At 50.8% G+C, this 22,546-nt stretch overlaps 1 protein-coding gene across 5 annotated transcripts in view; it reads left to right on the plus strand.

The window, feature by feature from the left end:
- MACROH2A1 (macroH2A.1 histone) overlaps positions 1 to 17,044 on the plus strand; it is a 75,878-nt gene extending 58,834 nt beyond the window's left edge. For all 5 annotated transcript variants that reach the window (XM_087429770.1, XM_087429773.1, XM_087429772.1 and 2 more), the window contains 3 exons: positions 3,596 to 3,685; positions 6,260 to 6,434; positions 16,276 to 17,044. In XM_087429770.1, the coding sequence (XP_087285896.1) occupies positions 3,596 to 3,685; positions 6,260 to 6,434; positions 16,276 to 16,441 (431 nt within the window). In that variant the 3' untranslated portion in view covers positions 16,442 to 17,044. The remainder of the gene's footprint in view (positions 1 to 3,595; positions 3,686 to 6,259; positions 6,435 to 16,275) is intronic.
- The last annotated feature ends 5,502 nt before the right edge of the window (positions 17,045 to 22,546 follow it).

Here is a 22,546-nt window from a genome sequence, read left to right on the forward strand (position 1 = left end):
GGCTGTCCAGCTCTGTTTAGTGTCACTAGCAAAGCCTGCTGTTCACAGTCAGCTCTGGCCACTGTGATTTGGGCTAATTGCTCTCTGGAGTATTTTGGATTTCGGACATGGATGGAAAGACAAACTGCATGGAAAGTCGGGATTTGCCAAATCTGCCAGGCCAAAATCAAGTGAAATCAGGCTGTAGGCAATTAAAATAAACTCCCCTTTCACAAGATTTTGGAGGAGTTTACGAGCTCCTGAGTCAGGCAGCTTAAGAGAAAGATACTTCCTTTCTTAACCAAATGAAAACTTGATGGGAGGGAAGTACCTATTTGGAGGAAAATAAATAAACGAACAGCTAAGGGCTTATCTTTCAGCCAGGAGTGACTAAGGCCTGGGTTCATCCTGCCATCCAGGACTTTTGGTGAAATGGAAATGATGAAACTTCCTGGGCAAAAGTATCTCGCCCAGGCCCAGGGAGAGGAGAAAGTTGGCTGACCTGCCGCAGATTCAGTGGGATTAGCCACACCAGGAGGTAGAGTTGGAGAGACCAGTCAGGAGCCAATTGGGGGGTAATAGGCAGAGCCAACTATGCCCCCTCAGAAGTCCTTCCTGAGCTGTGAACAGAACTGGTCTTCTTGGAATAATGGCAGTGCTAATGATTTTCCCTCTGATGTGCTTGCCCTCAACCCGCTGATACGCACAGGTTAGGCACAGTTAGCCTCCGTGACATGTAAGTAACCTGGGTCCAAGAGCTTGCCCAAGGTTGCATCGTACCTCACTCCTTGTCATAGCTGGGAAAAACCTCAGCAAGTCTAGACAGCCTGACTGGCCAAGGAGGAAAGACTGCCAGGACCAGAACCCAGGTCTTCAAAGCCCACACCTCAGTGCTTTTTCTCAGTGAACCAGTCCAAACCAGTACTGAACCCAGATATCTTTTACAATACCAAAACAATGATCAACCCGATTCATACACGATCTCAATTGGTTCCAGCTCCCACTTTGATGTGCGAGAGGGGAAAAGAGGAAGCTAGGAGGTAATGACCCTGTTTCTCACATTTGGTGTGAATTCCCGAGTCCCGAGACTGCTGGAAGAAGGAATGCGAGTGCAGGAATGCCTAGCCCCAGTGATTAACTTTACCCATCAAAGTTCTTTCTAACAGTGAAATAGACCACAGGCTTAGCCTGACATTTGTCCAAGCCTAAATTTTCGCTTAGGCCGTTTTGAACACTGAATACTTATGCCTGCTTTCTAAGCATGAAATAATGTTCTTGTTCTCCTGGGAGTAACACATGTTTATGCTTGGGGGCAAATAAGCCAATTGCTTTTATGATTAACCCTGAAGTTAAGCCTAAAAAGCAAGAGTCTTACATTCAGAGTGTTGACAATACAGTTGAAATGGGCCTGTTTCTTGTTAAAAAGTACATGTGTGTCTACATGAACATGTGCATACATATGTGTGTGTAGGAGTCAAGTCCTGACTGGGTTGATTGCCTGCAATCTAGGGTTCAATTTTTAAGTTTGGGAAATGTATTGAGTGTATTGTAACTTGCAAATTTCACTTCTAATTAAAGCAAGATTTAATTATAAGTAAAAATTTTAAACACTCATCCTAAGATAAAACACCTTTAATTATAAATCAGCCCGTTTTCTTAATATTTTATATTTTAGAAAGGAGTTGGTAGTATCAATTAATACAGTGCTGATTTTATTGTACCTTCCAAATTTCCCAGTTCTCCCCAAAAAAGAAGATATGATAGAGAAGGCAGGAATATTTTGGGTCCACAAAGAACATATGTTTCCCTCCCTCCAGCTTGAGAATGGCTTAGGAGGGAAGGCTAGACCAGGCACAGCTGGGCAGCAGCATCTGGGATCCCACGGATTCAACTTCAGATTTATTGTTCTCAGTTGCATGGATATTTGGGTGAACCTGTAATCGGGCCTCACTCACCTGGGTTACATCCTCAAAGTCCCCACTGTCTGGTGGGTGGAGTTGAGCCAGGAGGCCCGGACCTGCTCCCTCAAGCCGATTCAGCTGCTGTCTCTGATGCTGAACTTTGTCAGAAACACGCAGCAGCCGCCACTGGTGCCGCAGCAGATAAAGGTCTCTGGAGAGGATGTGTTTTGCCTCCTGACACCTCTGCCACTTATAGCCTACTTCACTGCTTTCCAAGACGGGTGAAGGCATGAGGGCAGTCTGGGTTAATGAGGGACACTGGGTCCCACTTCAAGGATCCCAAGTTAATCTCTCTCTGAAAGCCAGGCCTTCTCTTAGGTGGCTGAGACCTCCTTGTGGGTGATAGCCTGCTGGTCATGTTCATTTGTACACCCTAGACTTCCTACAGTGGGGCAGCTTACTGGTCAGTGCCTGCCATTAGCCCTGGCGCTCTTATTTGTGACAGTGCCCAGGCTGTCTGCTTTTCCTTGCAGACACTTCCTGGAGTTAGTACACCCCTCCAGAACAAGCATGCAAATGAGGCAGGTTTCTCTAAGATAATCAGACCTAGTCATTACAGGGTGAATCCCAAGAGAATTTGGACTGGTGCATTCCAGTGCACCCTGACTGACCCATACCAGAATGTGCCAGGTGCACCTTGAATTTTCCAAGACAAATGGTGAATCTTAAGGGGAGTATTTTATCCTCTTGTGAGGAAAAGTACTTTAAAATATGCAAAACTGAGGAATCAGGGCTTAAGGAAGACTGAGACCCCATTCTGGCTATTGTCCCTCATTGATTTCTGCTCACTGTCCCACAGGAGACACTTAACCCACAGACCTTATATAGGTATGGGTAATCTTGTTTGGGGACTTGGCTTTCGTAGCAGGAATTAATTACTTAGGAAGTTCCCTAATTCAAGAAAACGTGCTCCCTACCTCCATTGGATTTTCTTTTTTTTTAAAATCTGTTCCCAGTCATCCTTCTCTCCAAGCTTTTATGTAATACAAGTTCATCTTTAAGCTCTGCTTCTGATGTTGCTCCCCTTTACCTAAAATGATTCTGAACCATTAGTGTGATTAAGGAAATACTGTCTGAGGCCATTTTTTTTTTTTTGTATTCACATATGATACCAAAGCTGCAAAATAGGAACTAAGCATGGTCATAATGCTGGTCCAAAGGGGGCCAAATCTGAATGCTTTCTCCTGGGCCTGCTGCCAAGAGGAGAGCTAGCTGCCTGATGGGAGCATGGTATGCTTCTAAAACCTCCTTATTTGGGGGTTCTCCCCAGAGATAGAGAAGAAAATCCAGGGGAGGCATCAGCCTTGGAAGCCAGCACTATCTGGTTTCTCATGCCGATGAAAAGCATGCAGAACAGCCGTCTCCCATCTCCCTCGCATCTCTGGCACGTCCAGGGTCACCCTGTGGCACTCCCAAATAAGGGGCAGCAGAGGCAGCTTGATGAAGCAGCAGTGCTGGAGTGGTAACTGGCCGATGGTGAATCCCTTCTAAATTTCACTTTTCTGACTCCGTCAAGGCTTAGTTCCTGTTTTGCAGCCTTATGGAAATTTAGCTGGTCAGATCATTTAAAGTATGCAATCACCTGACATGCTAAGTGTCTGTGTGTGCCCTGAGACACAAAAATGGCAATCTGACCTCGCCCTGTCCTTGTCTAGGAAACACGCTGGAGAAGAAAGGTGGCAAGGAGTTTGTGGAAGCTGTTCAGGAACTCCGGAAAAAGAACGGGCCCTTGGAAGTAGCTGGAGGTGAGATGCGGAAGCACTGTGCTTATCTGGGCGTGGCACATGCAGTATTAGGGAAACCAGTTTATGAGACAACTTAGAATTCAGAGGTACATGGCACTGCAGACATATGTCTCAGATGGAGGCAAAGGAAAGCCTGTTAGCTTTACAACTAGACTTTTATGACGTGCAGATTGTCAGGGGAGCTTATTGTGAAAATTGCCTTTCCAATTTTTTTTGTTTATTACTTAAAATAGCTTCTGAATGTTTGATGTCTAGACCTCAAATTTTAAGGAATTACAGAAGCCGAGTTTGGCAAATCTAAGAGCTGAGAATTTTAGACAGTGATACTGAGCCATCTGCAAAACTGCTGGTGAAAGATGCAAATTAATCATTTTCATTCAGCCATCTGTTTTCTTAATGGGAAAAATATAAATACATATTTCTCCTTTGCCAATTATACCTTTCCTGAACTAGGAGTAAGAAAATGACTTGGAATCTCATGTGGGGCAAATTATTGCTAAGAACCAGAGGCAAGGTACTTCTTACTGCTGCCACCCTGTATTTTGGCATTTTAGGTGGTCAGGAGGATGTGCAGGAGGGCTACCCGAGGGCCAGGTAGTCCGAGCAGTGGGGTAAGGCCCAGCTCACCCCACCAGCTGTGTGAGGACAGGCCATTCCCGTCCTCTCTTTGGTCTCCAGTTTTCTCTTCTCACTAGATGGTTCCCAATGCCCATTCTGTCTTTCTAAATCTTATTTAATATGGGCATCACCAATTACCCTGTGATATCCACACAAGCCCTCCCTGAGGGTACACCAGTGACCCTCTTTCCCCAGGGACTACACATGACCTCCCAGCCTGGGCTGGTCACAGGGCCTGGTGGGGCTAAGAGGGTGGTATTCTCTTTACTGATCTGTGCCTTTGACCTCTGCTCTGCCAGTTCTGTTTTTCCTGCAGAGGGCATGGCATTGGGGGGTTGGGGGGATACAATTATCAGGCTTTTCCAGGTAGTTCCACCAAAGTCTCCATTGAACAAGGGAGAGCACACGCCACCCAGCTGGGAGCTCCTCGCCTTTCCTCAGCTCCTTCCCAGCACCTCCCTGTGCCAGCCCAGAGATCCTTCCCATCAGTGCTCCAGTTCAAGCCCATTGGTGACCCTGGGTCATGTGGTGTGATGTGTTGCCATGCACCAGACTCAGCTGATGCAAACTCAGCCACAGCTCATGCAAACCCATTAGATTTTGCATGGCTAAAGATATGTTTAGTTGTTTTAATAACAAAGACACATTCTGTTCTTGATTTTAAGATCAATTTTAGACAATGTTTTAAAAAGTATAAAGAAGATAATAAAACATAATGCTGTTCCACTGTCCAAAGATAATCACTGTTAACATATTTCTTTCCAGCCTTTTCCCAGGCATAGTTTAGCAGTGACTTCTCATGCAGACAGACCAGTGAATTAAACCCCTCAGTGTCAGGTTTCTGTAGGTCAATGCTTCACAGAGTTCTTGAAGCAGTCAGTGAGCAGAGACAAGACTCAAACTCAGACCCATGACTCTTGGTTCAAAGCTGTTTCTACCACACCTTGAGACTCTATCCACCAATCACTCTTTTTGTACTAGTGACACGACCTTAACAACTCATACCCCTTGGATAGTGAGGATGGGTGTCCCTCACAAAATGGGTTTAGGAAACACTTGAGCAAACAAACAAGTTTGGGTGTCTTACTGTATTAGTGGAGTGGATGGAGACTTCAGTGTGCTCCTATGTGGAAGTAGACTCACCAAAGCCATTGTACTCAGAACCCCCTTCTTTGCGCTGCCTCTTTGGGGACAGGAATCCTGGAACATGCTCTGGGAGACACCAGGCTGGCCTGTTACATTTCCTGGTGGGTAGCAGACCCAAGGCCAGTGTCTTTAGATCTGACAAGGGGTCAAGATTGAGAGTGACCTTGGGAAGTAGGTCTGCTGTGGAGATGTGTAGCTGGAAAAAGGCTCCTCTTCCAGGAAGAGAAAATAGTTCCATCCTTAAAAGACAGTCTAATTAATTCTGTTAAAATGAAACAAGATCAGTCAGTCAGGGAGAAGAGGAGGGCAACAGAGATGTTAGTCCAGTTTTCCTAATAGGTTTATCGTGACCTGTGTCTGGGAGATTTACAGCTACATTATAATTATCTGCACGTGAATCCACTTGAGGAAAGGGGCTTGACGACCCCAAGAGGCAATTAATTTGAGGCCACAAACATTCTGACGCATTCGATCAAGTTCGATGGTTAAGGCTCTGCTTTCTGGGAGGGTAGAGAGAGGGCTTGCTATAATCAGGGCTAAAATTCCTGGTGCTGATGCATCCTGAGGCCAACTTTCCAGGGGTGTGTCTTGGCTTGGCGTCCCCCAGAGTGAGAAGACTGATGAGCAGTTTCCAGCCTGAGCTTATGTTGGAATCACAACACGGCGGGCAGCTGCGGCCCTCCCTGGACACAGGCCATCGGAGGGCCCAGGAAGACGCGCTGTGGCTGGAGAGTGGGTCTGTGGTTGGCATCTTGTGCCATGTGCTTTGCAGAAGGACAGAACTAACTGTTCCCGTCTCATCCCCTCCAGCCGCTGTCAGTGCAGGCCATGGCCTGCCCGCCAAGTTTGTGATCCACTGTAACAGTCCAGTCTGGGGTGCTGACAAGTGTGAGGAACTTCTGGAAAAAACAGTGAAAAACTGCTTGGCCCTGGCAGATGATAAGAAGCTGAAGTCCATCGCATTTCCATCCATTGGCAGCGGCAGGTAAGGGCTCATGGCTTGTTACCACATCAGCTGGGGATGTATTTCTCCACATATTTGGCCCATGGTTGTGGAGCTCTGCCTGCGCAAGGTCGACTGAGGCTGCTTTCAGGCAAGTGCACTGAAATTTTGCACAAAATAGGGAAGAATGCAAACATTAGCCATGGTGGGGACAGTTGAAGAGATGCAGTGAGACAGGAAGCCCGAGGACAATTTAAAACTTCAGTTATGACAGCAGATGTCATCACAGAAGGAGACTTCAGGTATCCAGGGACCATCAGAGATGGTGGCTCCGAGCGTGAGTCTTGAAGGACACTAAGACTGAGAGGGTGGGGAGGACAGGGAGGTGTGAATGCAGGGGTACTAATGAAGAGGGCGCCCCTCCCAGAACCACCCTGGAGCTGTTACAGTTCTGTCCCCAAACCACAGCGTTCTTGGGGCAAAGCCCTCTGTCTCTTACCTTTGTATTCCCCGAGCATCCTCACCTCTCCAGAACCTGCTTGCTTTCCCTCTGTCTCACTGCCCTCTAATGAGGTGACAGGACCTGGTGGGCTGAATGGGGAATTATGTGTCAGTGACACAGGGCTGGGCCTCCCCCACCAGGCAGCCCTGAAATATCCCCATGTAGACTCGCCGAGGCCCTGAGGAGCTGCACGACCCCCCCTAAGAGGGATGCCACGGGAGAGTGTAGTCCTTGAACAGCTGCTGGGGTAGGCAGGACTCAGCAACAACCCCACCCCACTTCCCTGGCTGTGCACCCCTAGATGCCAGCATGTAGTCCATTGGGTCCTGCCTGTCAGAGCAGCACTGAGCTCTGGCACCGGGTCAGGCCACTACCCAGCTGAGTGATGGCACATAAATTAACCCCACCCTGAGCCTAAACCCCTACTCTGTAAAATGGGCCTAATAATCCCCCCACATGACATCTTGGGTTTTCTCTGAAAATTAAAGGAGCTCTTAGAAGGGAGAGGGCTTTCAGAACTCTATGCCATGATGAAGATGTGAAGGCCTGGTGGATCAGCACTGCCTCCGAGGTCGTGTCCCACTGCCTGTCACATCACTAGGGTCCTCCCTGCCAAGGGTCTGGATTGAGCTCTGAGGCAAAGGAAAATGGCCTTCAGAGGCTGCAGCTGTGGGCATCTTGGGCCCAAGAGGGGCCACACCCCAGGGCTCTGGATTGGCAGGTGGCTGCACCTGGGGCTTCCCATCCAGATTGTGAGCCTCCTTGGGTCTCTGCCTTCGATCCCTCCCAGTACCCAAGGAAGGCAGGGCTCTGCGAGGGCAGCACGGCTTCCCAGGACACCAACTGTGCATGACCACAGGCTGCACCGTCCTCCTGGGCCAGCCTCAGTAACAGTCCTCAGAACCATTCCTTGTATTTATAGAAAGCTACTCTTTTTAAAGCACTTTCCTTCCAAACCCACGAGTGGGAGAGAGAGTAGATTTTCATCCTGGTAGGCTCCATAATTCTGCCTCCCTGAACGCTGCCATTACTGAGGTCCCACGTCTCAAGTGACAGTGGCAGAGCTAGCCCTGGGTGAGCTTCCTGTCACATTGCCCTGGGATGTATCCTCAAGCAGAGCTCAGACGTTGTACCTAGATGGCCTTGCCCACAGCTGGCCACTGCCACCGTGCCCCAGGGCTTTCTCTGCGCCACGGAGGTCACGCACGACTGGCAGGACCCAATATGGGAAAAGGTCTTCCCCTGGAGCCTCTGTCACTGCCTACCTCCGTCAATAGCAGAATGAGCATTCCCCAGCAGTCCCTCAGGGCTGTGGGTGGCCCCCCCTCCCTCCCCGACCCTGCAGGTCTGGGCAGCCATGGCTCCTACACCAGGTGCTCCTTTGAGTGCAAGCCCCTCAGCCCTGTGCTGTTAGAGCAGGCTCGCTCCTCGGGCTTACTAGCAAAAAGAAGCTGGAATACCAAAACGGCCACATCCACATCCACATCCACATCCTGCGGTGTGTGTGGGGAAGCACTCTGAGCAGAAGACAAGTGAGACCTCATTGCTGGTGCCCCACCCTCACGCATGCCCACATGCATGCTGCCCTGTCCTCTGCACCCTCTTCACTGCCCAGTGCAGGGACGTCCAGAGCTGACGCGATCACACACACTGTTCTGGAGTGCCGTCTACACTTCCAATCACTATACTTCATTCTGTTCTCTTTTGCCAAGAGCATATGTTGAACATCATTTTAAAACACTATTTAAATGCATCTTAAAAGAAAAGCTAACAGAGGTAGAGCATCTAAAAGCCCTTTCAGTTGGCTCTCAGAGCACCTGGCAAAGACAAGCATCCTTCATAAGGTGTTCAGTAACCACCCAGTAGATTGAACTTTCCCCAGAACTACAGAGATATGTAACAGGTGCCAGGGCCAGTCCCAGAGTCTATTTAAGACCACTTTTTCCAAAGTGCTTTTGGATCAGAGCCTAAGTAGCCAGCTTCCTGCTTCTCCTACCTTCCCATCCCCCCACCTCCCATAGAAGGTCTGTTCTGTGGCACTGTGCTGCTGTGTGACCTTTGGTAAATGATTCAACCTCTCTGTCCCTGGCCTGCCTTATCAGCTAATGAGGCTGTGGGGACTGCCCTTCCTCAGAGACGGTTCTGAGGCTCAGTTAATTAGTGCTTCGGATGCACTTTGATCTACTCTGATGAAAGGTGCTTCCGAAGAGAGCAGTGATAGGAGCCTTTATTGGAGGTAATAATTTCGCACTCTTTCATATGGCTATTGGGATATTTTTAAATGAAGTATAAAAGTAATTCTCATAAAAGAGCATCTGTTATTACAAACTTATTTACATTTTTCATGGAGTAAAAAGTTTTAAGAAATAATCAATTGAAAGCTTTTAAGAGGGCGGAATGCCAAAGGCAAGCACATGTGCACAGCCGCCCGGCCCACATCTGTCAGGCAGACCTTGCCCCACAGAGCCGTGTAAACAGCTGCCCTCTCTTTCATGACTAAAGAATGGGATTACACCAGAGCCGGCCAGTAAATCACAGTGGGTTTTAGGAAAGGAAATAAAACAGCTTGTTTGCGGCATCCAGTGTCTCCGGCATAAAAGTCATGTTGGAATTAAAACAATATAAATGCAAACATGTTGGTCAAGAGCTGTGGGATCACTTTCTCTCGGCCGAGGCCCAGCATCTCTGGCACGTGGAGGACGACCACAACCCTACACTCCTCCCTCCAGTCCATCGGCCCCCGGGCCAGTCTTAGAGCCCACTGGAGGCAAATGGGACCCCGGGGTGTAACCCCAGCCTCAGGAAACCACCTCTGGCATCTGGTCATCGTGTCCCTGGGCATTCTGGTTGCAGTATTTATGGATACCCCCACTCCCTCAGCTCTGTTTGACATTAGGGAGCGACCCCTCTCTGGAGGGGCAGCACATAGGGAATAGCTAGGTTGGGGCTTTGATTAAACTTCCCTTAGATTTATGAGCTTAAAAGAAAAGCCAGTTTGTTTTTTTCAAGCTACCATTTATGGGTATTTATGAGTCCCAGGCACTATGCTAAACCCTTTATCTGCATCATCTCACAACAACCCCACGAGATGGGCACTGTTGTTAATTCCACTCAAAGGCGAAGAGACAGAAGCTTAGAGGGGTTGAGTCACTCACCTGAGGTCACACAGCTTGTACTTGGCAGAGCCAGAGTTTGATCAGAGGCACTTGGCTTCAGTGCTCGTGGACCTGCTGCCTCCTGACCCTGTGGTCAGCACACCCACCCCCTCATCCTGCTGGAGGGTTGCCCCACTGCCCTCGCACACTCTACGTGGGCAGATTGTAGGGACCCTTGGAAAGACCACCCTGGAATTCCTGACCTGCTCAGCCATCAGCCGCAGGCTTTCTGCCCCCTCGGCATAGGCCTTAGTAGAGGACAATAAAGGACAGAAACAGGGCCGACCCTGTGGCTTAGCTGTTAGGTGGGCGCGCACCAACGCACCGCTTCTCCGGCCATGCTGAGGTGGCGTCCCACATACAGCAACTAGAAGGATGTGCAACTGTGACATACAACTATCTACTGGGGCTTAGGGGGAAAAAAAGGAGGAGGATTGGCAATAGATATTAGCTCAGAGGTGGTCTTCCTCAGCAAAAAGAGGAGGATTAGCATGGATGTTAGCTCAGGGCTGATCTTCCTCACAAAAAAAGAAGAAAAAAGGTGTTCAAGGACAGAAACAAATTGAACTGGGGAGAATTACTTATTAACCAAAACACGTGAGCCCTGGAGGGAGAGAAGGTCCGAGGCCACTTCGGGGTCATGCTGCCTGGCCCCTTTCCAGCTATGGGGGGACACTGGGCCCATCATCACCCCCTTCTGAATTTTAGCTGCCCCCTCTCGTAGCCCACGGCTCTCAGCTCAGGACCCCGAGAGCCTGGTCTTTACCTGTCAATGGAGTGGCCTCTGGTAGGGCAGCTTCAGACTCAAAGCCAAACAGAACACGGAGAAAGGGAGAGCCTCAGGAGCACAGTGTGAGGGAGACCTAATCCTAGCAGAAGGGTGTCCACACGGGCTGATGGACATTCTCCCCACATCACCCAAGCTTCCACGACAACCAGCCCTATCCATCTCCCAAAAAGCCAAGACAGACAGGAGGACTGGCCCAGCAAGAAAACCAGAGTCTATCTAGAATCCACCTTTACTCCTACCCAGCCTTCCAAGGTGAGCTCCTAGTCTGTCTCCTCCAGAAAGTCCCCCTGGACTTTCCCAACCCTCAGGATGCAGCCTCTCCCACAGGAATCTCCACGGTCCCCGATCGGCCTGCTCAACACAGCTCTTGGCCTGGATTTCTGGGTGCCTGCCTTGCCCGGCCCTGGAGGGTGAGCTCAGCAGGGCTGGGAAAACTAAAACCTTTTCTGTGGTGTGGCCCTTGTGGACCCAGAATCCCTGCCATCCAGGTGGGAACCAATGTGTATGGCCCTCAGCCATCACTGAGCAGGCTGACCCAAGAGGGCACCAGATGGAGATAGATAGCCCATAGTGTCCCCTTGTACCAGGTTACAGAAACTGAGGCCAATCCAGACACAACTGGAGTGACTTCAGGGGAAGCTCAGACATCTCTTAGTCTGCTTATGGCAAGGTAAAAAAAAAAAAAGTCAAAGTCAGGGCCGGCCCCGTGGCATAGCAGTTAAGTGCCCACTGCTGGCAGCCCGGGTTCGGATCCCAGGTGTGCACCGCTTGTCAGGCCATGCTGTGGCAGCATCCCACATAAAATTGGAGGAAGATGGGCACGGTTGTTAGCTCAGGGCCAGTCTCCCTCGGCAAAAAGAGGAGGATTGGCATGGATGTTAGCTCAGGGCTGATCTTCCTCACAAAAATGTCAAAGTCTAAGCCACTTGGCTGCAGGGGAACTTAAGGCATATGCTGTAACTATAGCCCACAGCAGACTAGGTCAGGGGCTGAGGGAATATGAGGGACACTCACCTTTTGGGGGCAGCAGCATCCCTGGCATCACCACCATTGTTGTTGTCACCGTGTGTCCTGTCGAGGTACCTATTTTCCAGTCGAGGAAACTAATGTTTAGAGAAGTTGATGGCCCTGCCCAAGGGCAGCTGGGATTCAAACCTGAATTTTGACTCTAGAGCAGAAGCCCTTATCCCTTCTTGGTCTGTTGCATCTTAGCAGAGGTAGGATCTAGTCTTGTCTAGAAGTCAGACACGGTGCAGCTGTAGGACAGAGTTACTGTCACAGAGGCAGTAGGTCTGAGATGGAGGAGGAAGGCACACAGACCTGCCAGAGCAGGGATAGTTGTTCAGAGGGGCTGTGGTTATGCAACCAACAAGGGAACCCAACCACCCAAGAAGCCAAAAGATGAGTGAGACACCGTAGGCAAGTGGCTCTCCGAGCTGGTCAGCGCTGCACCAGGGAACCCCTCCATCGCCCTGCCACACCACGGCATGCCAACACTTCAAGCTGTCAGCCTCCAAGAGGACTGGGCTGCAGACCCAGACACAGCTTTCTGGGGGCCTGATGCTGACTTCCTCAGCGCAGGATAACTGCAGTGACAACAGCAGTCTCCCAGTCCCAGCTGTCACGGGGCCTTGAAGGGGGGCAGGTTTCTACTGTGAACCTTTAGAAAGACCCTTCGAGACCACCCACTTTATAGAGAACACTGTTGATTGAGGACTCTGGGCATTATCTTGTTCAGTACCCACAGCCTCCCCAAGTAATAGGTACTTTGATTACCTACCCCATTTCCCCAGAAGGGGAAGCAAGGCACAGCGACAGGGCCCAGACTCCAGTCCTGTGCAGCTTTAGGGCCTGTGCTCCTCACCCCTCTGCTGCTCTGCCCTGGAGAGGGCAGGGGCTGCCTGGCCACTGCATGCACCACAGCTGCCCCTGTCTTGAGGGTGCAGGGCTCTACATGTAAAGCACTCTTGTGAGAGCATCTCCTTATACATTCTCTTTTATTACATACACTTCCAACTGTGGCTACTAGAAAACGTTTTGGAGCCCCACCTGAAGACATTAGGAAACCTGTTACCTTCGCCAGTCCTTCCTGGCAGCCTGCAGAGCAGCCACAGTCCCATGGCTGGGTTTCTTCTTTGGGTTGTGGCTGCCTAGGACAGAGGGAGGGGTTTGTCCACAAGAGGATTTCCTGGAAACAGTCAGATTCACATTCACCCAACAGCAGCCTCGAAGGACAAGTCCAGACGAGCCCGTGCTCCACTAACAGTAGAGCATGCAGGTGTGGGCCGTGCAGGTCTAAAACCTTTGACCCCACCTTTGTCCCCCACTTGCAGGTTCTTAACCTTTGGGCTCCCCCTGCAAGCTCAGATTATCAAGTCGGTGCTGGCTCCATGTGGAACAGTGATTCTCAAAGGGTGGTCCCCAGACCTGCTGAATCAGACTCCCGGGGTGGAGCCCCGGGAAAAAGCAACCTGCTTTTCCACAAGCCCTCCATGGTCCTGATACAGGTTAAAACTGGGACCTCTTGATGTAGAGGAACAGGAAAGAACATTCCCTCACTGGAAGTCACATACCCCTTTCAAGGGTCTGAGGCAGGGGACTGGAAAGCTGTGGGAGAAGGTCTGTGTCAGAAAGTGCTGGGCTCAGGTAGGAGGGACTGGCATGTTTTGGGGGCTCCAGGGAGGCCCTTGGGTCAGAGGGCCCAGGGTGTTTGCATCGCACCATATCTCACTGGGCTTGGGCAGACCAGCCACAGGGAGGGTGGGGACAGCTAATGAAGCCCTGCCCAGGGCAGCTCAGGCTTCACAAACACAGGAGGAGGTGGGCTGGGACCATCGGGCCACACAGCAGACTTCAGGGAGGTTCCACAGGCCCTCACCTCAGCCCTGCTCCCCTGTGCAGGTACAAGGCAGAGATGGGCAGGCAGGAGGGCACCCTCACTGGGGAGCATGGTCTGGGGCTTCCAGTGCAGAAAGCAGCTCCGCTCAGCTGCCCCCCCAGCCAGGTCCTGTCCACAGACCCAGCTCTACCTGGTCCAGAAGCCCTCAGGGTTCCCTTGGCCCCAGTGCAGGCTGCTTCCAGCCGGCTGAGCTGCCTGTCCTGCTGCAGCTTCTGGAAGGTTCCCACTCCTGCATGTCTGGCTGCTGGGTGCCTCCTCCTCAGGCTTTTGTCACCAGGGATGAAGTTAATGGTTGTAATCTGATGAGTCCGTTGGGCAGCAGCTGTATATACAGCAGGAAAATAAACATTTGCTCTTGGTGAGACACTTAAAATGGGCCGTTATTCTAGTGGCCCTATGACCCTGTGCTTGCACACCCCTCCCCAAAAGCTGGCCCTAGTCCCTCTCTCAGGAGTGGGGCCGGGTGGAGGAAGGACAGCCCCTACACCCTCACACACCCCACAGGGGGTGTGAGTTGGGCTCCCCACCACACTCGCACTCATTCCCCTGAGAACACACTCACCAGGGAGATGCCCCACCCGAAAATGGAAGGTCGAGTTTACTTCCTCAAGCACTTCCCATCATGTGTCTTGTTCTGGACAGCCTATCTTCTGTGCTCCTCGACTCTCGTGACAATGGTCAATGCAGCTGTGTCAGGTGTGGTGAGAACAGCTTCTTCTCATACTGAGCTTGCAGAGCTGAGAGGGCAAGGGTGTGAGGGGAATGACCCCACCTTTCCCCAAAGCCCTTCTTCCTGCTCTGTCCCAACTACCCTCCATGCCAGGCCACCTATTGGTTGCCCTCCCAACTCTGGTGGTAGACAGAGCCCCAGGATCTCCCCAGGAGGAAGCTGTGCCTGTCTGAGCACTGTCCTGGCTGGAACACCTCTGAAGCTCTTCATTCAGCCTCTGAATCGTGTTCCTCATTGGCCTGTGTGTGCTGGTTGCCTGGCAGGGGTGCCATATGGCCAAGGAGGAGCTGCCTGTGTGTGAGGGAGCAGTCACACCCCACTATTGCCCACAGGCTCCTCTGCACAGGCTGGGAACATGTCCTGGGGTGACAACCCTTGTCTGCCAAGAATGCACTTCACTTCTGAAGCATCCAAAAGTTACTAAGGGTCTGTCATTAAGCCAGATGAAACCCTATTTGACCAAAAGCAAGTCACAAGAATGGTTTTCTCCTGTGGCTCTGAAATGCTCCGGGCACTGAAGACACTAGAACAGTGTCTTCCAGGGGAACAGCTTTCCAGGGGAACCAGCCTGGTCATTCAAAACTCATAGGCACTTAGTGAGTGAGACTAGGAGTGTTCTAAGAAATCCCACACCTTACACATTGGAAAACCTCTCACCTGGCGGCAGTACTCCATCTGAAAGAGAGTCCCAGCTGAAACTGGGAGGTTGGCCCAGCACTTTGGATACCAACGGGTCCACAGGCTCAGGGCAGATTGAAGACTGTAGCTCTGCCAATGCACGAGAAATTCCCATGAAAACTGGCCCCAAACGCTCACCCTCAGTTCCTTGACTGTAAACTGGGGTCAGTAGGGGTTTGAATCCAGGGCCACTGGCTCCACAGCCCACATTATCTCCACCCGCCAGACTAGGCAAGTTGCCCCGTTACTGCCACTGTTGTCTTGGGCCACCTGGGTCCTGCACCTGCAGTGTTGCCCAGGAATAGCCTCGGACACACGTGGAGCAAGGCGTGCCAGTCTTTCTAGCCTGATTGCAGATTCTTGCTTACGTTCTGAGCTCCTACCTCCAAAGTTGCCACGTGACATTTACTTTAAATGGAAATGTGTGTGAATTCACACCAGTTTGGCTTGGAGACTTGGATGCCATCCCTTGAGATGAAGGGCCCACTTGTCCTGGAGTTGTTCTGTGCACCCACATCTCCCCAACGTCCTGGCCTTTGGTGTGGTACGCTCTGGTGTGTGCTGGGGGCTGCATTCCTGGCCAGCGGCCCCGCACCCGCAAAATCTAAAGGCCTGTGTGAAGGGCTTAACCCTCTGCTTAGCGGATGGAGGCCACTGCCTTCCTGGAGAAGCTCCAGCCAACGCACGGGGGCCTTTGAGAGCAGGGCTGTGTCCCAAGGCCCGTGCTGGTCACAGTGATGTTGGGAAAAGAAACAGAGGAGGTCACGCTGCCCTTGGGAGACTAACACACACCACTTGCCTCGAAACCCAGATCCTGTCTGCTTGCTGGTTGCCTTTCAGAAACTTCCTGGCCTGCCTCCTTTCTCTGAGAGCACATGGAACATTCTCCTGTGGGTCACAGTTCTCTGCCCATTCACCCTTCCCCTGTCTGGTGGGCACTGGGCTTTCTCACTCTTGTGTACGAGCAGCCACAGGGCCTCACACCGCTAACGTACACTGACCGGACATGCGGCGAGCTGCGGCACAAATGGCCTTGAGGGCCTCCTGGAGGGAGGCGGTGGGTGGGAGGTGCAGGTGCCCTGGCGGCTGTGCCCTCCCTAGTCGCTGAGCCCTGTTCTCCCTCCTGCAGGAACGGTTTTCCGAAGCAGACGGCGGCTCAGCTGATTCTGAAGGCCATCTCCAGTTACTTTGTGTCAACAATGTCCTCTTCCATCAAAACAGTATATTTTGTGCTTTTTGACAGCGAGAGTATAGGCATCTACGTGCAGGAAATGGCCAAGCTGGATGCCAACTAGGCGGAGGAACTACAGAACCAGCCCGCACCGTGTCCCCCGCCTCCAGCTGAAAGAAAGAAAAGAAAAAAAAAAAATCCCCTTCACTCCTGTTGGGAGGCGGGAACCCTTTTATTTTCAATTTTGCTCATCTAGGGAAAATAAGGTTTTGGTTTCCAGTTTAATTGTTTTTGACCTTCTAAAATGTTTTTACGTTAGCACTGATAGTTGGCATTACTGTTGTTAAGCACTGTGTTCCAGACCGTGTCTGACTTTAGTGTAACCTAGGAGATTTTTATAGTTTTATTTTAATGAAATCCCGCTTGACGCAGAGCAGCGGGGAGAGCAGTGTCCTCTACATGTGGCAGAATCCAGGAAGCCCATTTTGTAACCGTGTGTTGTGGTGCTTTATCGTACACTCAGTGGCGTTCTTTTTACTATAATGTTCCTTTTTTTTCTCAAGAAGAAAAATCATGAATTTGCAGCAGACTTAATTTTTGTTTACTTTTTGTCTTAATGATGGATTTGAAAATGAAAGATTTAAAAGGCAGAACAGAATCTGTTGTCCTTAATTATATTTGCAATTTGGAATTTGTGTGAATTGATTTAGTAAAATGTTAAAATGTTGTTGTGACTGGCATGTTTCAAGTTGCCCTGAGCCCTAAATCGGCTGCCCTTGTCACAGGAATGAGGGCCTGGAGTGGAGCAGCCCACTCCCAGGAAGCACCCGGGTGGCCGCTGCAGCCTAGGGGGAGGGGCATCCTCAGGCCCCAGTGGCTGGTAGAGGGAGTTCATGTGATGTCTCTCCTTTCATCCTTGTGACACTTGGGCAAGGGTGTTACCCCATCTCATGGAAGAGGAAGCAGATACACTGAAAGCCATGCGGGTGGCAAGTGGCGGGCTGGTACTCATGCCCAGGTCTTCAGACCCTGAGCCCAGCTCTCTCGCCATCTGCCCCCTCCTGACCTTCTCTCTGGCTCATGGCTGGGCCCAGTGCCTCTGGGCCACTTGCCGCATGGAGCTGCAGAAGCCTCAAGCCTTCTGCCAGGGCTGTGTTGGGCCTGTCATTCCTACAGAATGAGGTCGCTGATGACAGGAGCTTTCCAAGGGCAAGGTGCCACTGCCAAGGTCCCCAAGATGTGCTTCCAACTTGTACATGCCTTCTCGCAGCTGTAGGTGTTTAGGGATGTGGATTATTTAGAAAGATCCCAGCTGGACCAGAGTAGCTAAACTCTTGTTACCTAAACTGAGCAAAACACAGACACTATTTGCTTCAAAATGTACTTTCACCTTAATCTGAATTTCCCTAAAATGCACAGAAGACTGCTCTATCTCTTTAAGAAGACACGTGCCTGCTTCTAAAGCCGACTTTAACCAGGAGGAAATATACAGCACAGTGCACATAATGAATGAATGTACCGGATATTTTTCCTTTCCACACTGTGCCTAATGAAATCAAAATACATGTTCTAAGCCATCACACAACCAATCTTTTCAATGAATGGCCAACTACTTATAAGTCAAACTTGAAAGATGATTTTTCCAAGTTTCTCCTAAAATGTAAGGTGTTAAGACTTTTATATTTTTTCCAAGATCTTTACTGGGTCTGGGTTACACATTCCTACTTTTTGATTAGAGTTTGGCAAAAAAAGAGAAAGTTGATCATTGTCTTTGCAAGGAGATGCATCTTAAAATGATACCACTTTATAAATAATATTTGCACACTATTTGCTGGGACAGACCATACTGTGCAGCCATTCACCCGAGTGTTGTTTCTGCAGGTGGGATCTGCGGTGTGTAGGGTGCAAGAAATAAACAGTGCTCTTGTTAGCTGGTAATACTGATTACTGACTGTGTGCCAGGCCCTGTTGAGTCCCGTATGGGCATCATTTCAGTTCATCCTTGTGATAACCCTAGAGGGCAGGTCCTGTTATTAGAGCCATTTTACAGTTGAGAAGACTGAGGCTGGGAGAAGTTAACTAACTTGCTTGTTATCACACTGCTAACAAGTGACAATCAGATTCAAACGTAGAGGTGCTGACCACTGTGATACAGGGCCCCTGATGGCACACTCCCATCAGCAACAAGGGAGAGTCCATGTGGCCTTGGTGGTATTTCTAACGCGGAGACTGAAACACAGGTGGAAATGAGGTTTAAATGGCTTGTTGGTGAATTGCTTTTCCTTAACTTGGAACACCACAGGACAAATCCTGCATTTAGCAGAGATCCTCCACTAGATGTCGCTAAAAGGATTGGGAAGTCAATAGGAAAGCCAGCTGCTGTCTGCTCTTCCTTGTGCTTGCACAAAAGAATAAATTGCATTTGTCAGGATTTGCGTGAATTATTCACCATAATCACCTAAATGTTCCTAAACTTTCAATAATCCAAAGTGCATCGTGCCCCTGAGATGTGAGCTCACTGAAGAAATTCTTTTCAATGAAACCAAGGGAGAGAGAGCCAACCAGCCGCCTGGGATTCCCATCATCTCTAAACCACCCAGTTAGTTTTTAAAACTGGGATCAGAAATTGGCCTCTGATGTCAGCCTGATGTTTACAGGGGAAAAAGAAAACAGCTCATTACTTTAAAAAAATTGGTGTAACTGCAAGGAACCACTGGAAATGCACACATGCCTGTATTCAAAAGACGTTTGCAGTTAGTAAAATTTACCAAAAATGAAATTATTCTGTGAGGGGAGAGACTCGGTTTATAGAGAGTAACGGTTGTCCCCAGCCCTCCCCTTTGCTGTAAGCTGTGTCAGAGGCAGACTTAGGGTGAATGCTGTGGAGCAGAGCTGTCACATTGTCACTGTGCCTGAGCCCCCTAAACCCGACCTCGGGGCCATGTGACACATCTGACGTGGCACTAGGCAGACAGCGACACCCCTCCCCCCACTTGTTTCTGAGGAGCAATCCTTGCCCCTGACAGTTGGGCTCTGCCCTGAAAAATCCAGATGATTCCTCAGCACTCCTCCATGAGCCCGTGTAAATGACATCTGCGATCTAACACAGCGCCGTGGCTCCAACTGGGACTAAACTGACAATGATAACTACTGTGTGTGTATGCATGCACACACACCGGTCCTCTACATCCGTCACTTCATCTGCTTCTCATGGTAACCCTAGGAGGTCGGTAATACTATCTCTACTTTACAGATGGGAAAACTACAACACAGAGAAGTAAAGCGTATTCCCTAAGATCACACAGCTATCAATGGTGGGGCTGGGATTTGAACCCAGTTGCCACAGCTGTCCCCACTCCCCGACCCTCGGAGCTGGCCTCTCCTTTGGGATGCACCCCCAAAGTCAGCTCCAGTTATAGGCATTCTCGCCTATTCACTGACAGGTCCTGTGTGGCCAGCACTGGTGGTGTAAACAGAACCTGTTGGATGTAGGCGAATAGAAATGTGTTTCTAAAGCAACCCAGTGGCCAAGAAGGATTTACTGGGTACCTACTGTGTATGAGGCCTCAGATGGGTGCCTCTTGCAAAGGGAGGTGAGACATGACCTCTGTCCAGCAGAGTGGAGGACCCGAGAAGGGCCTGCTCAACAGGCAGGGGCTTAGAGGAGAGCGTTGTGCTCACTGGTTCAGGGAGGGTTTCTTGGAGCAGATAACCTAAAGCTGGACTTTGTAGGAAAGGCTGGAATCTTCTAGGCCAAGAGAGCAAGGTGATAGGTGATAAATGGCAAGATGGCACACAGGCCTCTCAGCCCCAGTAGGGGTAGCTACCTGTGTCCCCTCTGCTGAGGGCCCAGGTCCGCAGCCCACTTGTGCACCCCACTCCAGCCCCATCCCCAGCAGGCAGGACCGTCCACCTGTGGATTTGTTTATCTGGCAGAATTCCTCCCTCTCGTTCAGGATCAGGTGGCCGTGTTCGGTCATGTCTACCCTCAGCTCCGACAGAGAAACTGGCTTACACCAAGGCAAAGAAGAAAAACAAAAAAAAACCGAAATGGGCAGTGATTTCCCTCTCTCATCCAGTCACGCCCCTTCCAATCCTGGGGTCCTAGGGCTGTTCTGTTCTTCAGTCAGCCTTTCTTGGGAGGGTGGAAGATCGGACTGGGCCAGTCAGTGGCGGGGGCGGGGGTGGACAGGCTATCCTCTCCTTTCCTTGTTTGTCCCTCAGGCTGCATCGTCAGTCACCCTGAATGGGCCTGCTCTCATCAGAGGCAGCAGTGGCTGGGGGATGGCGTGGCCGATTTATTCATTAGCGACTGCGATGTTTAATTTTCACGGCCAGGCGCCACCAGCCAGCGTTATCTTGGGAGCTGGCCTTGGTGCCGCCTGCCTTCCAGTGATCCCCTGAAGGCACCAGGGGTGGGAGGGGGGTCCTGGCCCACCCCTGGCTGAGAAGAAAGGGAAATGCTCAATGGCAAGGGGCGAGGCCACCTTTTCTTTGGCTTTTCTTCTATTTATAACCTAGACTTGTGTTTGCTTCTGGGGGCCCCCAATATCAAAAGAATATCAAATGACCCTCCTGACAGGCGAGGCAATAAAACTGCTCATTAATCCCGGCCCCATCACCGCCCCTCCATGCGCCTCAGCAAAGGTGTGTAAATAGATTGGCCTTTCCCTGACCCTAAAAACCAACCCAGCTGGGGCTGCTTTGTCAAACTCAGAGGAGAGTGTCTCAGAAACGCTCTCCATAGAAGGCGCTTTCCTCCTCACTCCCCTTCTCCCACCAAAGCGACCTCCATTCCTCCCACACCCTTCACACACCCATGCTCATGCATACACACACCCCCCCTACACCCACGCACATTGATGCTCACATAGACGCCCCTCCTACACCTGTGCACACCCATGCTCATGCATATACACGCACCCCTCCTACACCCACGCACACCCATGCTCATGCATACACACACACACACCCTCCCACACCCATGCATACCCATGCTCATGCACACACACACACCCCTCCCACACCCATGCATACCCATGCTCCTGCACACACACACGCTCCTACACGCATGCACACCCATGCTCATGCATACACACACTCCCTTCCTACACGCATGCACACCCATGCTCATACAGACACCCACTCATGTACACCTAAGGAGACTTCAGAGCCCTCCGTGTCAGCAGAGGGCAGAACTGAGGGACATGCAGAGAAGCATCCTTCCAAATTGAATAGAATCAGCCTGGAACGTCTCCTACAAAACAGCAGAAATTTCTCCTCGGAGAGGCCCTCCTTGGCCTGTTTCACCCTATGAATGTGGATCTTCTGCTAACAGCCCCTGGAGAGTGTCCAGAGGGGGCGCCCTGACTCCCCTCCAGAGTCTGCTGGGGCCTGGCACCCACCAGGGAGGGGGCGCCACTAATGTGCCCTAGAGCACATGCCACAGGCCATGCGCTCACTGGGGAAGAGACCTCAGATTGCCCAGAAATCTGTCCCAGGGTCACAAGTTAAAGGCGACTGCCTTGGCTGTGGGTTTATGACCACACTTTATGGAGGACACAAAGCTCAGAGTCCCAGAATGACACCTCCAAATCTTGTGTCCAAAGCCTGGAAACCAGAGCCACCATCACAGCACAGAAGAACCCAGTCCTAGTACACATGTAAGGAGATCATATGTGCCTTGCTGGCAGGAGTCCCTTCTGGCTCTGAGCCCTTGGGGCAGACGACCTTGATCCCAACAACATGGGATGTCACTCCACCCCCCATTCCAACATACAACCTTCCCATCGATGAGCCCGGCCTCTGGCAAGAAACCAGCTTCCTCCGAGCCGGGCTGATGGCACATCCCCTGCTGTCCACCACCACTTGCCCAGGTTGGGCCCCAGGCTCGACCTTCTCAACGTGTCCGCCTGTGCACTCCATGCCCAGGCCGACTGGGAAACCTGATATTCCTGTACCTTGAAACGACAAGGCTTCCTAAGCTTAGGAGAATAAATTAGAGTTCAAAAAGGCTCAGCTGCAGCGGATGGGCAAATTGATTTGCTTCCCATCTGGGAGATTAAATTCCACTGCCCAAAAATGGCAGTGGGGTAATGAGCTGTCAGTCAAACAGCGCAGAGCTAGGGTCGGGCGCATAATTGAACCCCGGCAGCTCCTCATTAGGTCCCATGTAGGTCCCGGCTATGGATTCCCACCTTGAGGCAGCCTCTGAACCCCAGGAGAGAAA

This window comes from Ceratotherium simum, chromosome 4 (genome assembly GCF_057802395.1).
Source record: "Ceratotherium simum simum isolate JZ-2026a chromosome 4, ASM5780239v1, whole genome shotgun sequence".
Lineage (NCBI taxonomy): Eukaryota > Metazoa > Chordata > Mammalia > Perissodactyla > Rhinocerotidae > Ceratotherium > Ceratotherium simum.